General features: G+C 42.6%; 1 protein-coding gene and 1 pseudogene across 1 annotated transcript in view; both read left to right on the top strand.

Moving 5' to 3' along the window:
* Positions 1-1,616: 1,616 nt before the first annotated feature.
* MOSMO (modulator of smoothened) overlaps positions 1,617-12,211 on the top strand; it is an 86,811-nt gene continuing 76,216 nt past the window's right edge. The window contains exon 1 of the mRNA XM_054580913.1: positions 1,617-1,724. Coding sequence (XP_054436888.1) covers positions 1,619-1,724 — 106 coding nt within the window. The 5' untranslated portion in view covers positions 1,617-1,618. The remainder of the gene's footprint in view (positions 1,725-12,211) is intronic.
* LOC129076749 (RNA-binding protein FUS-like) lies at positions 10,249-12,010 on the top strand (annotated as a pseudogene).

The following is a 12,211-nucleotide window of genomic DNA, read 5'->3' as shown; positions in this document are numbered from 1 at the left end:
CAAGGCTGTTGGATTTGGTGAAATTTGAAATTTTTGAGTTTTGTGGACATGTAGCCATTCCAAAAGTAGAGACAGGTGTCACTCTTTTAGGTCTTTCTAGAGATAAGCTGATGGCAATCAGGAAGAAAATGAGTGTCTCATCTGGACGCTGCATGAGGGACTATCTGGATCCAAAGTCAGGGTTAATGGTGATTTGGTTCAAGAGCCACGAAAGAAAGGAAACCTCCACTAGATGGCAAAACTGTAGCTAGACCAACTATATTGCTAACAAATTATGCCAAAGTCTTGTTTTCTTTTCTGGTTATCCATCCATCCTAAGCCTCTCTTTAGGCCCCAAGTAGTAAAAAGTATCACCGAACACAATTTCAGGAGTCATTCCTAAGTCCTCTCTTCCAACTCCAATTTCAGCCAGTCGTTCTCTCTGCCTACAAAACAGCCAGATTTTCCGTTTTTCTCCATCTTCACCACTCTCATCCCAGCCAAAGGAACATTTCTTTTTCCTGGACCTCTTGGCCTGTTAACTGCTATCCCTGCTTTCATTCTTGCCCCTCATCTCGACAGCCTACAAATTAAAAGAAATCTCACTCTTCTGCTGAAAACCCTCCAGTGCCTTCCGTTGCACTTAGAATAAAATCCAAACTTCATCGTGGCTCCCCAAGCGCTATATCTGCCTTCTGTCCACCTCTCGGTCACGCACACAGCGTTCTCCAGCCACAGGCCACCCACCCCTACCCCCGCCGCAGTCCCCAGGACAGGCAGACGTCTTGCTCCCGCTCCCCAGTGCTTTGCGCGCACTTGCTTCTTCCTCTGTCCTACCCAGATCTTCATAGGTCAGGGCTTCAGGAGCGCGTTCGTCTCAGTGTAATCCTTCCTGTCCCATCCCCAGTTGACCTAATTCTTAGATCAACACCGTAAATTATCATTAAAGACAAGGTCTAACATGTTTCTGTCTCTTCCCCAGCAAGATGTCATCTTCAAAAGAACGGGCACCTGGTCTCACATGTGTATCCCAGTCCCTTGAGCACGGTGTCGATGGTTTTGTACTACCCGGGGCAGTTCCGAGCTGACGGGCACTGACTGGGCAATGATACAAGGTGACAAAGGTTGTGTGGGTCCTCCATCTGGAAAACCGGCGCTTCCCTTCCCCAGCCCCCATCCAGTCTCAGGCTAAGGACTAAGGGGCATTTTGTGACCAAACGGTCAACGACGAGAACAATACTATTACTAGTGGCAAGAAACTGTGGCCTGCCGGAAGACATCGGGAACGGGGCAGAGGCAGGAGCCAGGCGGCCAAAAACAGGTCGCGCTGGAGGAGTGCGAACCCGCAACAACAAGCGGGCCGCATAAAACCGAGAACTATGCAGGCCCGGCGGCGCGGCTTCGCTTCCGGGTGAGGGGCGGGCACAACGAACACTTCCGGGGCGGGCAGCGGATCCGGCTGTGCGGGCCGCACCGCGGCTGCTGGTCCCGGGAGCGGGAAGGGCGCGAGCGGCGTGGGGCCGAGGGGGCTCAAGGCGGCGGCGCGGGGACTCCGGGCCCCGGCGGCGGCCCATGGGGCGCAAGGCGTGAGGCCGCGGCCTGCCCGGGGCTCGGGGGGTGGGGGGAGAGGGGCGGGGAAATGGATAAACTGACCATCATCTCAGGATGTCTCTTTCTCGCCGCCGATATCTTCGCCATCGCCAGCATCGCCAACCCCGACTGGATCAACACCGGGGAGTCCGCGGGTGAGCGGCGGACACGCGGAGGCCGGGGGAGGGTGGTGAAGAGAGGGTACCCAGCTGAAGAAAAGTGGCCGAGGGGCGAGTAGACTTGGACTGGGCTGTCAAGTCCCGGACCGGGAAGCCGGATGAGGGGAGACGGCAGTCAGACCTCAGGGACCATGAGGGAACCTGCTTCATCCTGGATTTTTAAAAAAGGTCCAGGTGGGAAACGGGAAGGAAGTGATTTGGAGGAAACTGAAGCGCCGGTGAAGGAATTCGAAAGCTGGCGCGGAGGCTGGGGCTGGAGCGAGGCTGCCTGTGGGCGAGGAAAGGCCCAGAGGCGCCAGGGCCGACCTCGACCCTCAGGAGCTGTGACGCGGGGAGGTGGTGGAAGAGGCAGGGTCGCTGGTGCTGGAGGGTGGAGGGTGGAGGGTGGGCGCGGGGTAGGACACTCGTCCCCGCTCCCCGGCCCAGCCCCTTCCCTTTTGGCCGCGTTGGAGACGCATTGGCTTCCGGATTTTCCCTTTTGAAGTCTCTGTGTTTATAATTTGGCTTTATTTTAGGCTCGGGAGCTATAAGCCTACTAATAATAAACTTCATTTTATGGAGCATCTTTCATTCTAGCACATCACAAAATGTTTTAAAGATCTTAATAGTAGTTACAAAATTAAATAACAGCAGAGTCACAGGCAGCCTAGCAGCAGTAGCAGTGCCTGCTATAACACCACGGAGCTGTCAGCAGCAGGGCAAGGGGATGTTGGTAGGACAGAGGTGGCATCTTTCTGAAGAAAGGATATCGCAGATGAATGCCTGAGCTTGTTTTCTAATTGCTTGCTCAGTGCAGATGAAAGGAATATTGGGGGTTGGGAATGTCAACCTCCCTCCGTGAATTATTATAAAAATGTATCGCTAAGCTGTCAAACTACTTTTAAAGTATTGCTCATGGTTCTGTATATCCTGCAATATTTTTTTAGAGCTTAAAAAGGGCTGTAGCTCGGACATTTGTTGCTTCCTCTTCCCTCCCTTCTCTCCCTCATCTAGACCTAGTAACATAAAATCATGCGGTCAAATTTGCTGGTTATTAAAATAACACTAAAAATTCTGCTCCCCTTCTTGCTATACAGTTTTAGCAGAGCTCTTAATTGTAAAGCATAGTATATATTATGTGAGGTGACAGAGGTGCTGGCTAATGCTGTGGTGGGAAATCCTATTGTAGTAGATAAGTGTATGAAGTCAACCATTATACACCTTACACACACAATGTTATATGTCAATTACATCTCAACTTTTTAAAATTGCGAAGCATAAAAAGTGTCACAGTGGTTTAGAATTTGGTGAAACAGTGGGCTTTATTTCTGAAAATGCTGATATTTTCAATGCTGAATACTGGTATTCAGTATTACTAGTTTGTATAGTTATATGTGTGATACCCAGTTCGTGACCTGTTCTTGATTTTATCCTAACTGTATGTGCAGTGACTCCTTTTATGAGACTTTCTTTGGAACTGTGCATACTTAAGGACAAAGAGGTTTCACTGTTTTAGCAGAAAAGATCCTTTTTGCAAAGAAGTTTCAGGTGGAATTCCAATGTATAAAATAAATAATCCCTGGGAAGCTATAGTTGAGAGAGGGAACTGTTACCAGTACAAGAGAAGAAAGAGCTAAGTAATAGTGTAACATTCCTGGGAAGATGAAAAAGGGCAGTATTCAAAGCACTGGGAAGGAATATAGCTCCTCTGTTACATTGGAAAGAAAGCAAGGATTGGATGAGTACAGCTCCTTCAGATTAGTAGGCTAAGTCTTGTGCTGTGAGTTGCCATAGAGATGGGAGAGACAGAGTTAAAGGTTTGAAGTAAGTTGAAAATATTTGAAATAAATAGTTGCAGAGGAAGCATGCTAACTGGTGACATAGTAGGACTCTAGCAGCACACAAGCCTCATAGAAGTTGGTGGTATGGATATAATAACCCATTTGCTTGTCGACCTTTTCTAGGAATGCTCAGCTACTTTGTGTGGTGAAAGCCAATAGAAGGCTTCATTCAGGGTTGAGGTTTGCCAGCTACATGGAACCAAATGACAGTGGAGCAGAGGTCTTGGTCAGAATATCATTATAATGATGGCTCATGGACCATCATGATAGCTGGATAAAGAGTAAAACTGAATAAAGGAAAGAATAATTGATTTGTCAGTGAATAGCAGACAGTATATGGTCAACGTAACAGTAGACCAAATGGAATCAAAGACCTGACTGGGATTGGTCGATACAGCAAAGTGGGAGTGCAGAGGACTATGAACACAAGGTCCAGAGTGCAACAGTGGGGAGGGATGGCTGAAGTGGGGTGAAGGAGGTAATTTTTTTCCCTAACAGTTTCCTTTGGCATCTCAGAATACCTTTTAGTTAAATGTTCTGTAGCTAGAAGGAGGAATGAATAATTGGAGATAGTAGGAACAGTAGGAAGCTTTTCAAAATCGTAACTAACCCATACTTCCTATCTTAACTATGTCAGACAATAAGCCCTCAGAATTTAAAATGAATGGGATATGTTTCTTTGTTCACTCTTTCGTGATCTCGCATTGTGATAAGATGCACCTGAAATTTACCTGGTGTTTGATTGAGCCTGTATGCTCCTTTTAACTGAGCTGACAGATCTGGTTTTTAGTTGAAAAAAAGTTGGTGCAGAATTTCCCATCACCTCCAAAATCATTGAACTATTTACAGGAAGTTCAAATAAGACCTCAGAAGTGACAGGACTAAGTTTATTCTAAGGTCTGCATAAAAGGCAGTAAAAAGTTGTGTTGGTTTCTTTGGTGCATTATATACAGCATAAAGTTTTTGTATTTTTGTTTGTTTTGATTTTATTTTTTAAAGATTTTATTTATTTTTAGAGAGAGGTGATGGAAGAGAGAAAGAGAGGGAGAGAAACATCGATGTGCGAGAGGCAACTGATGAAGCCCCCAGCTGGGGACCTGGAAGGCAACCCAGGCGTGTGCTCTGTCAGGGAAAGGAACTGACCTGCCACCTTTTGGTTCATAGGCCAATGCTCTATCCACTGAGCCACACCAGCCAGGGCTATTAGTTTTGATTTTAGAAAGAGGGGAAGGGAGAGGAGGGAGAAAGAGAGGGAGAGAAACATCAATCGGGATCTGCTGCCTTCTGACCCAGAGTGAACCTGCAACTCAGGCATGTGTGCTGACTGGGAATCCAATTAGCAACCTTTGGGTTTGTGGTTTGTCACCCAATGAACTGAGCCACACAGGCCAGAGCCAGTATAAAAGTTTTGATTGTGATGTTTTTACTGTGACTTTTAAGTGGACAATATATATTGAAAGTATGATTCCTGGAGCCAAAAGGTTCTGCAACTTGTAGGTGGAAAACCATTGCAGTGAACTACTAAGGCAAAGTATCACGGTTCAGACCCAAACTTCATCACTTCTTACCTCTGACTTTGAGCAAGTTATTTAGCCTCTCTCTTTCCAGTTCTTCCTTTATAAAGTAGGGATAATAATAGTACCCATGTGATTGGGTTATTGTTATGATTGAGTTAATCAATGTAAAACATTTAAAACAGTGCCAGACACATCGTAAGTGCTCAATAAAAGTTAGGTATTGTTGTATTGTTCTTATACTTTATAATTAACAGGTGTCAGAATCCCAGTTTTGAAATTAAAGCTCAGGACTTGTTACTGGGAGAACTGACATTTCCTTTATTAGAAATAAAGGAAACATCAAGAATAATATGGCTAGACTTGGCAAAAGTCACATAAATTGTCTTCCCTCCTGGCTTTGGACTTTACTTCCACACTGTTCCTCTTTCAGTCTCTTAGCTTCTTACTCTGTTTTCTATACTCCTCAGGTTCTTTTTGAACTACTACAAAGGGGAATGAAATATTCAAAAACAGAAAACTGAAAATAACTTTCTAAAATCCCAACTAATAAGCTGTATTTCCATAAGATTATGGACCATGCTTCTGCTGGCAGAGTTTTTATTTTGTTTTTACTCTATTGCTTCAGATACAGAGAAAGTACATTCCTTTTATTTTCATGTGCATGTGGTAACATTTCCTGAGCTTGTTCTAACAGTTTGTAGATAAAGCACAAACTTTTGAAGATATATTGAGACGGAAATAGATATTACCTATATGTTTGGGGAAAGAAAGTACATGGTGGGGGTCACTTTAGTAAGGACTCAACAGTTTCTATTAATGTAATCAAAAATAAAAAGTGGTAGGTGAATATAACGACAGTTACATAATTCTGCTGTGCTTAGGTCAAATTCCTTCTGGTTGTTGGATCTTGACATCAATGACAATGTCTTTCGTTTATAGATTGCTTTATAGTTTTTGAAGCTCTTTTATACCAATGATTTGATTTGATTCCTTAGGCTTACTATTTTTGGCCATTGTAAAAAGTCATTTCTACATTTTCCTCACATATCAATGCTTTACACATGAGGTTTGAGTTTGTGTTGCAAAAACTTCCTTCACAACAACTCTTCATTGAAGTATTACCTGTATCTTATTTATGCACACCTTTTATTTACTTAAATGAGGTTAAAATTTAAGTGATCTGGCTGAAATTTTTGCCATATTACAGCATTGACAAAGAAGGTGATTTAGATTTCAGTCTTAATATGATGTCCTTTGCTTTGTGTAAGTCCAGTAACCTCACTGTCACTGGTTTCTCATCAGTAAAGAGATAAATGTTTTGTGAAAAAGAATTATTTTTAGTTTTATTGAAATAATTTTAACAAGATTGACAAGCAAAGCTGCTCCTGGTAATGGAAATGATCTAGAGAGACCTTTATTTTTAGGCACCAACCCTTTGCAGCAAGGATTTCAGTTACCACTTAGATGGATTTGCTTAGTGTTCTTTATGATTTCCAAATGTTTCCCTACAGTCTTGTCCAGCACGTGAAGGAATGTCTCTCTTATATCTAATCAAAATTTTTCTCTCTAGAATTGGTTATCATATCCACATTATTGTCTGTCATAGTATTTTTTTTTCCTGAAAATATTTTTGTTCTTGTTATTTTTAAAATTGCTTAGACTGGTTAGACTGGTTCTAAAATTGCTATAGAATTTAAGGGGTCTCAATAACTCAAAACCTCTTCCCTGCTTGTATTCTGAACTAATTGGGAGCGGAGAAGAATAAGATAATTAGGAGCTAAGATGTTACTTTATTATTGATAAAGAGGATATTGGAGAATGTGGCTTGTATCTGTGGACAAGCAATTTCCTCTTACTGGGCCTCAAAAGTGAACAAACTTAACCATCCAATTCCAGGTAGGACTGGGGGACCTGTCTTATAAGATTTTCAGTGTAAAAGAATTTAGATATCTGAGTGCTCTTTGTGGGCAACTTGCTCCCAAGGGCAAAAAGTTGAACTACATATGCCCAATTTCTTTTTCTTTTTCTTTTTTCCTTGTCCTAAACTGCCAGTTATATAAAGTCATTCCTGCTGACCTGTGAAGGATTGAGTGAGGGGAGCACAGCATGCACGCACACACATGCATCAGAAATAGGGAGAAAGATTTACCTACTTGAAACCAGGAGATGGCTGACATTTTGTGAGGAAGTGTTTTCTTTTTCCCCGGGTATAAATACTGGGGGGCCGAAGGGGAGAGGTGTGTGCTTGGGGATGTGAAAGAGCTGGGGAGGAGGTCATTTCCCATTTTGTTACCTATTGCCATCTCCACAGGATATCCTGTTAAACCACAGATAGCATACTGTGGTGCTTGACATCTATCACGTGAACTCAAGATCTACAAGTAGATCCTGGCCTACAAATTGAGGGTGGTTGTTTCAAAACATGTAAATTATAAGCTGCCCAAGCAAACCTATTTATTAAATACTAGAAAATTATTAATAATCTTTTTCTCCTGAACTGGGACAACTTTCATGATCACAAAAGAGCTATAGCGTGAAGGAGCTGTGTAACATCAGTTAAACAAACCAGCCCATTTAGAACTTTGTTTTGTTAATCACTTTGGACATACTTGTAGAAAAGGACACAATTTGGTTACCTATGAGGGCAAAATCTTGACACAGTGTTCTTTAATTTGAAAAGCATTTAGCAATTTCTTCAATGGCCTTTTGAGTCTTTTTAAATGAATTTTCTTTTTTAAAAACAGCTTTATTGAGATATAATTCACATAATCATAAAATCCATAAAAGTGTACAATTCACTGGCTTTCAGTATATTCATGGAGTTGTGCCACCATTACCACACTCAATTTTAGAGCATTTCAATATGCCAGAACGAAACCCTATGTCCTCTTGCCATGCCTTCAACCTCCTAGTCAACCAATCTACTTTCTGTCTTTGTGAATTTGCCTATTCTAGACATTTCTTACAAATGGAGTTATACAATATGTGGTCCTTTTTGACTCTCTTCATTCAATTAGTGTAAGGTTTTCAAGGTTTATCCCTATTATAGCAGGTATCAGTACTTCATTTCTTTTTATTGCCAAATGTTGCCAAATGACACGGTATATAAGGAAACACTATATTTTATTTATCCAGTCATCAATTGATGGACATTTGAGCCAAGAATTTTTTGCTTTCAAGAATAACGCTTCTCTATAATGGTAAGGTGGTATAAAAATTTGTTTTATTTACTTTTTAAGTGACGTTATTAGTATTATTTATTGCAGCATATCAAATAATAAGAACTCGGACCAAAAATTCAAAACCAGTCTTCTTACAGTATTGACAGGACTTATTTAAACTTTGAAGTCAGTTGTGATACTGTGAATTTCACAGTGTAGATCAGAGTTCAATACAAGATTAGATTTCCTGAGCAACGCATTTTTTTTCCCTTTGCAACTTTAGTTCCAAAAGTCTTCTGTTTTACTGTTATCAACAGAGACATAGACACTTCAGAATGAAGGGTGTAAGCTAGTAGGCCTAAAATTTTTGGAGACTGGGAAGTTGGGACCAAGACCATGGAAAGAAGCCGTGAAAAATGGAAATCACTAAAAGGAAGGAAATGCAGAGAAAGATTACAGAGTGATGATTGCTGTTGCATTCATTAGTCTGATTAGGCTTGCTGAATTGTCACTTGGCTGCCAGAGCCCTTTTTAAAGCTGTCATAGTACTAGACATATATTTCATCTGTCCTCCATTATTGAGCTTAGTGTGACCTAAAATAATGTTGTTTAGCTCCTCTCCTGATAAATACTGGGTTTGTGTTGGAGTTGCAATGCAATAAAATGTTCCTATAGGATCTGAAATCAGACATACCTAGATTTGATTTCTTGAATTTCCTTTTTATGAGTTTTATAATTTGGGGCATGCAGTTTGATTTATCTCATAAAAAGGTTGTGAGGAAATAAAAATGGCATGCTGAGGAACCTCAGTTCTCGAATTTAATTCGTTCCGGAAGGATATTTGAGGAGCAATTTTTTTTCAAAAAGCAAATCATTTTTTCCCCATTAGAAATACTATACATATCAGCATGGAAGGTTTGTTGGGCCAAGAACCAAAGTTTTGTTCAACGCGTGAGATGTTTTTTCTCTGAACAACTTGGTTGAGAATCAAATTTTTTGAGATGGGAGACACTCAAGAACCAAGGTTTGACTGTAAGGAATTAACACATGGTCTGATACATAGTCCATGCTCAAATGTTAGACATAATTATTTATTATCTAAAAGATCAATATCAAAAAGATCAAAACATCTGAATTTAAATACTTTCCTTTTGTATTATTTGTTATGTTTACTTATATATATATATATATGTCTTGCCTTGCTCTAAAAAGAGATTTAAGGCAACATGGTGTGTCTGTATTTGAATACTTCTGAAACCTAGTTGGTCCATTCTGGGAAGAGAGACTGAAAAGTCAGTTGTAGTGGTAATATAAACTCAGTGGGACACATATAAGTACCAAAACCCAGGAATGCATTGGGTTTATGTGTTTCTGGAACAGATTGAAGAGGTTTCCTAAGTGAGAGGCAGCCTAGCTGATTGGAAAGGGCACCCAGGTTTTGAGGTAAAACCAACACATAGTCAAATCCCAGTCCTGCTATGTACTAGCCATGTATGTAATTGACCTTGGACAAGTTATAGTTGAGGTTTATTATTATTAATAGTAATAAAAGTTACCTCATCAGACTTGATTAATACCTCTTTCATACTTGCAATTGTCCTGAAGGTTCAGGCCCCAGCTTTCTCATCACCTATAAGTGAAAGCGTAATAACAATGGTGAATTGTGAAAATCATTTAGTTTAGAAATTAGTTCTAAAGGAAGACACTTAAGAGCGAATAGTCTATAAAGCTTTACAGTATCAAGAGTCAGTCTTACCTTTAAGACTGAAAATAAGTTTGAAATACATATAGCAGTTGTTTCTTTGTAGAAACCTGGCAAATAGTACAACTAAATTCGGTTTTGTTTATCGAATACAATTTCTTCTAGTTGTCATTAGCTTCTGTAATGCAATTGTGACACTTTTTTTTCCTATTTCAGTGCTTGTTTAATCATACGGGGGAACTTTAGACACATAATGAAGTATTACTGTTTATAAAATTGTTATTATTGAAGTGCTCAAGGCATCGGTGCACTGCAGTACTTGAATCTTATTGGGTGTCGGCCAGTTGTGCATGCGCCAGCATGGCCTCAAACGACTATCCCGAAGCAACCCAAAGCTATGGGGCCAGCCTGCCCCACTCAGCCTGGGCAGAGTTATTTCCAGCAGAGCAATCAGCCCTATGGTCAGCAGGGTTATGGTGGCTGCAGCCAGTCAGGGGACACTTCAGGCTATGGCCAGAGCACCTATAGTTCTTATGGACAGACCCAGAACAGCTATGGCACTCAGTCAGCTCCCCAGGGATATGGCTCAGCTGGTGGCTATGGCGGTAGCCAGAGTTCTCAGTTGTCTTACGGATAGCAGTCCTACCCTGGCTATGGCCAGCAGTCAACTCCTAGCAACGACTCGGGAAGTTATGGTAGCAGTTCTCAGAGCAGCAATTATGGGCAGCCCAGAGTGGCGGCTATTGTCAGCAGTCTGGCTATGGTGGACAGCAGCCTGGCTATGGACAGCAGCAAAGCTCCTAAAATCCTCCTCAGGGCTATGGACAGCAGAACCAGTACAACAATAGCAGTGGAAGTGGCAGAGGGGTCCATCTTTCCAGGGTCAAAGCCACCTCTGCCCCAACCACCCCGGCCCCCTCAGAAGCCCCCACAGTCCCCGCCTCGGCCTCCATAGCCACCTGGACCAGAGGGGAGACTTCCCAGTCTCCAAAAAGAGGGGTGGTGGAGGTACTTATTGTCAAGAACAGTCCTCCATGAGTGGTGGCGGCAGTAGTGGCAGTTATGGCAATCAGCACGAGTGGTGGTGGTGGCAGTGGCTATGGGGGAGGCCAACAAGACCGTGGGGGGACAAGGCCGGGGCGGGGGCAGTGACTACAGCTGCAGCAGTGGTGGCTATGAACCCAGAGGTCATGGAGGTGGCTGTGAAGGTAGAGGCAGCATGAGTGGAAGTGACCGTGGTGGCTTCAATACATTTGGTGGCCCTCTGGTCCAAGGATCATGTCATGACTCTGAACAGGATAATTCAGACAACACCACCATCTTCGTGCAAGGCCTGGGCGAGAATGTTACAGTTGAGTCTGTGGCTGATTACTTCAAGCAGATTGGTATTATTAAGACAAATAAGAAAACAGGATAGCCCATGATCTGTACACAGAGAAACGGGCAAGCTGAAGGGAGAGGCAACAGTATCATTTGATGACCCACCTTCTGCTAAAGCAGCTATTGACTGTTTTGATGGTAAAGAATTCTTTGGGAATCCTATTAAGGTCTCCTTTGCTACTCGGCAAGCAGATTTCAATTGGGGTGGTGGCAACAGTTGTGGAGGCCTAGGGCGAGGAGGACTCATGGGCTGTGGAGGCTATGGAGGTGGTGGATTCCCCAGTGGAGGTGATGGTGATGGTGGTGGAGGACAGCAGTGAGCTGGGGAGTGGAAGTGTCCTAATCCTATATGTGAGAACATGAACTTGGAGGAATAATGCAACCAGTGTAAGGCCCCTAAACCAGATGACCCAGGATGGAGAGCAGGGGGCTCTCATATGGGGCATAGCTATGGAGACGATCATTGTGGTGGCAGAGGAAGCTACGGTCCAGGTGGCTACGGAGGCCGAGGCGGGGACTGTGGGGGCTTCTGAGGGGGCCGGGGTGGTTGGGGTAGAGGTGGCTTTGACCCTGGAAAGATGGACTCCAGGGGTGACCACAGACAGGATCGCAGGGAAAGGCCATATTAACCTGTCTGCTGAGGTTCTGGAACAGCTTTTCTTCTCTACCCAGTGTTACCCTCATTATTTTGTAACCTTCCAACTCCTGATCACCCGTGGGTTTTTTGTGTCAGACTATGTAATTGTAACCATATCTCTGGTTCCCATTAAAACCATCATTTAGAAAAAATGTTGTTATTGAATTATAAGTAAGCTTAATCATGCAACTTGAATGGGCAATTATTTTAATAGTGACCTTGTTTTATTTTTTTAATTTTTATTTA

The sequence above is a fragment of the Pteronotus mesoamericanus genome, unplaced genomic scaffold, assembly GCF_021234165.1.
Source record: "Pteronotus mesoamericanus isolate MK-2021 breed Mesoamerican mustached bat unplaced genomic scaffold, CSHL_Meso_final contig_64, whole genome shotgun sequence".
Taxonomy (NCBI): domain Eukaryota; kingdom Metazoa; phylum Chordata; class Mammalia; order Chiroptera; family Mormoopidae; genus Pteronotus; species Pteronotus mesoamericanus.
Note: the sequence above shows the minus strand (reverse complement) of the source record. Positions and strands in the feature narration are given on the sequence as shown.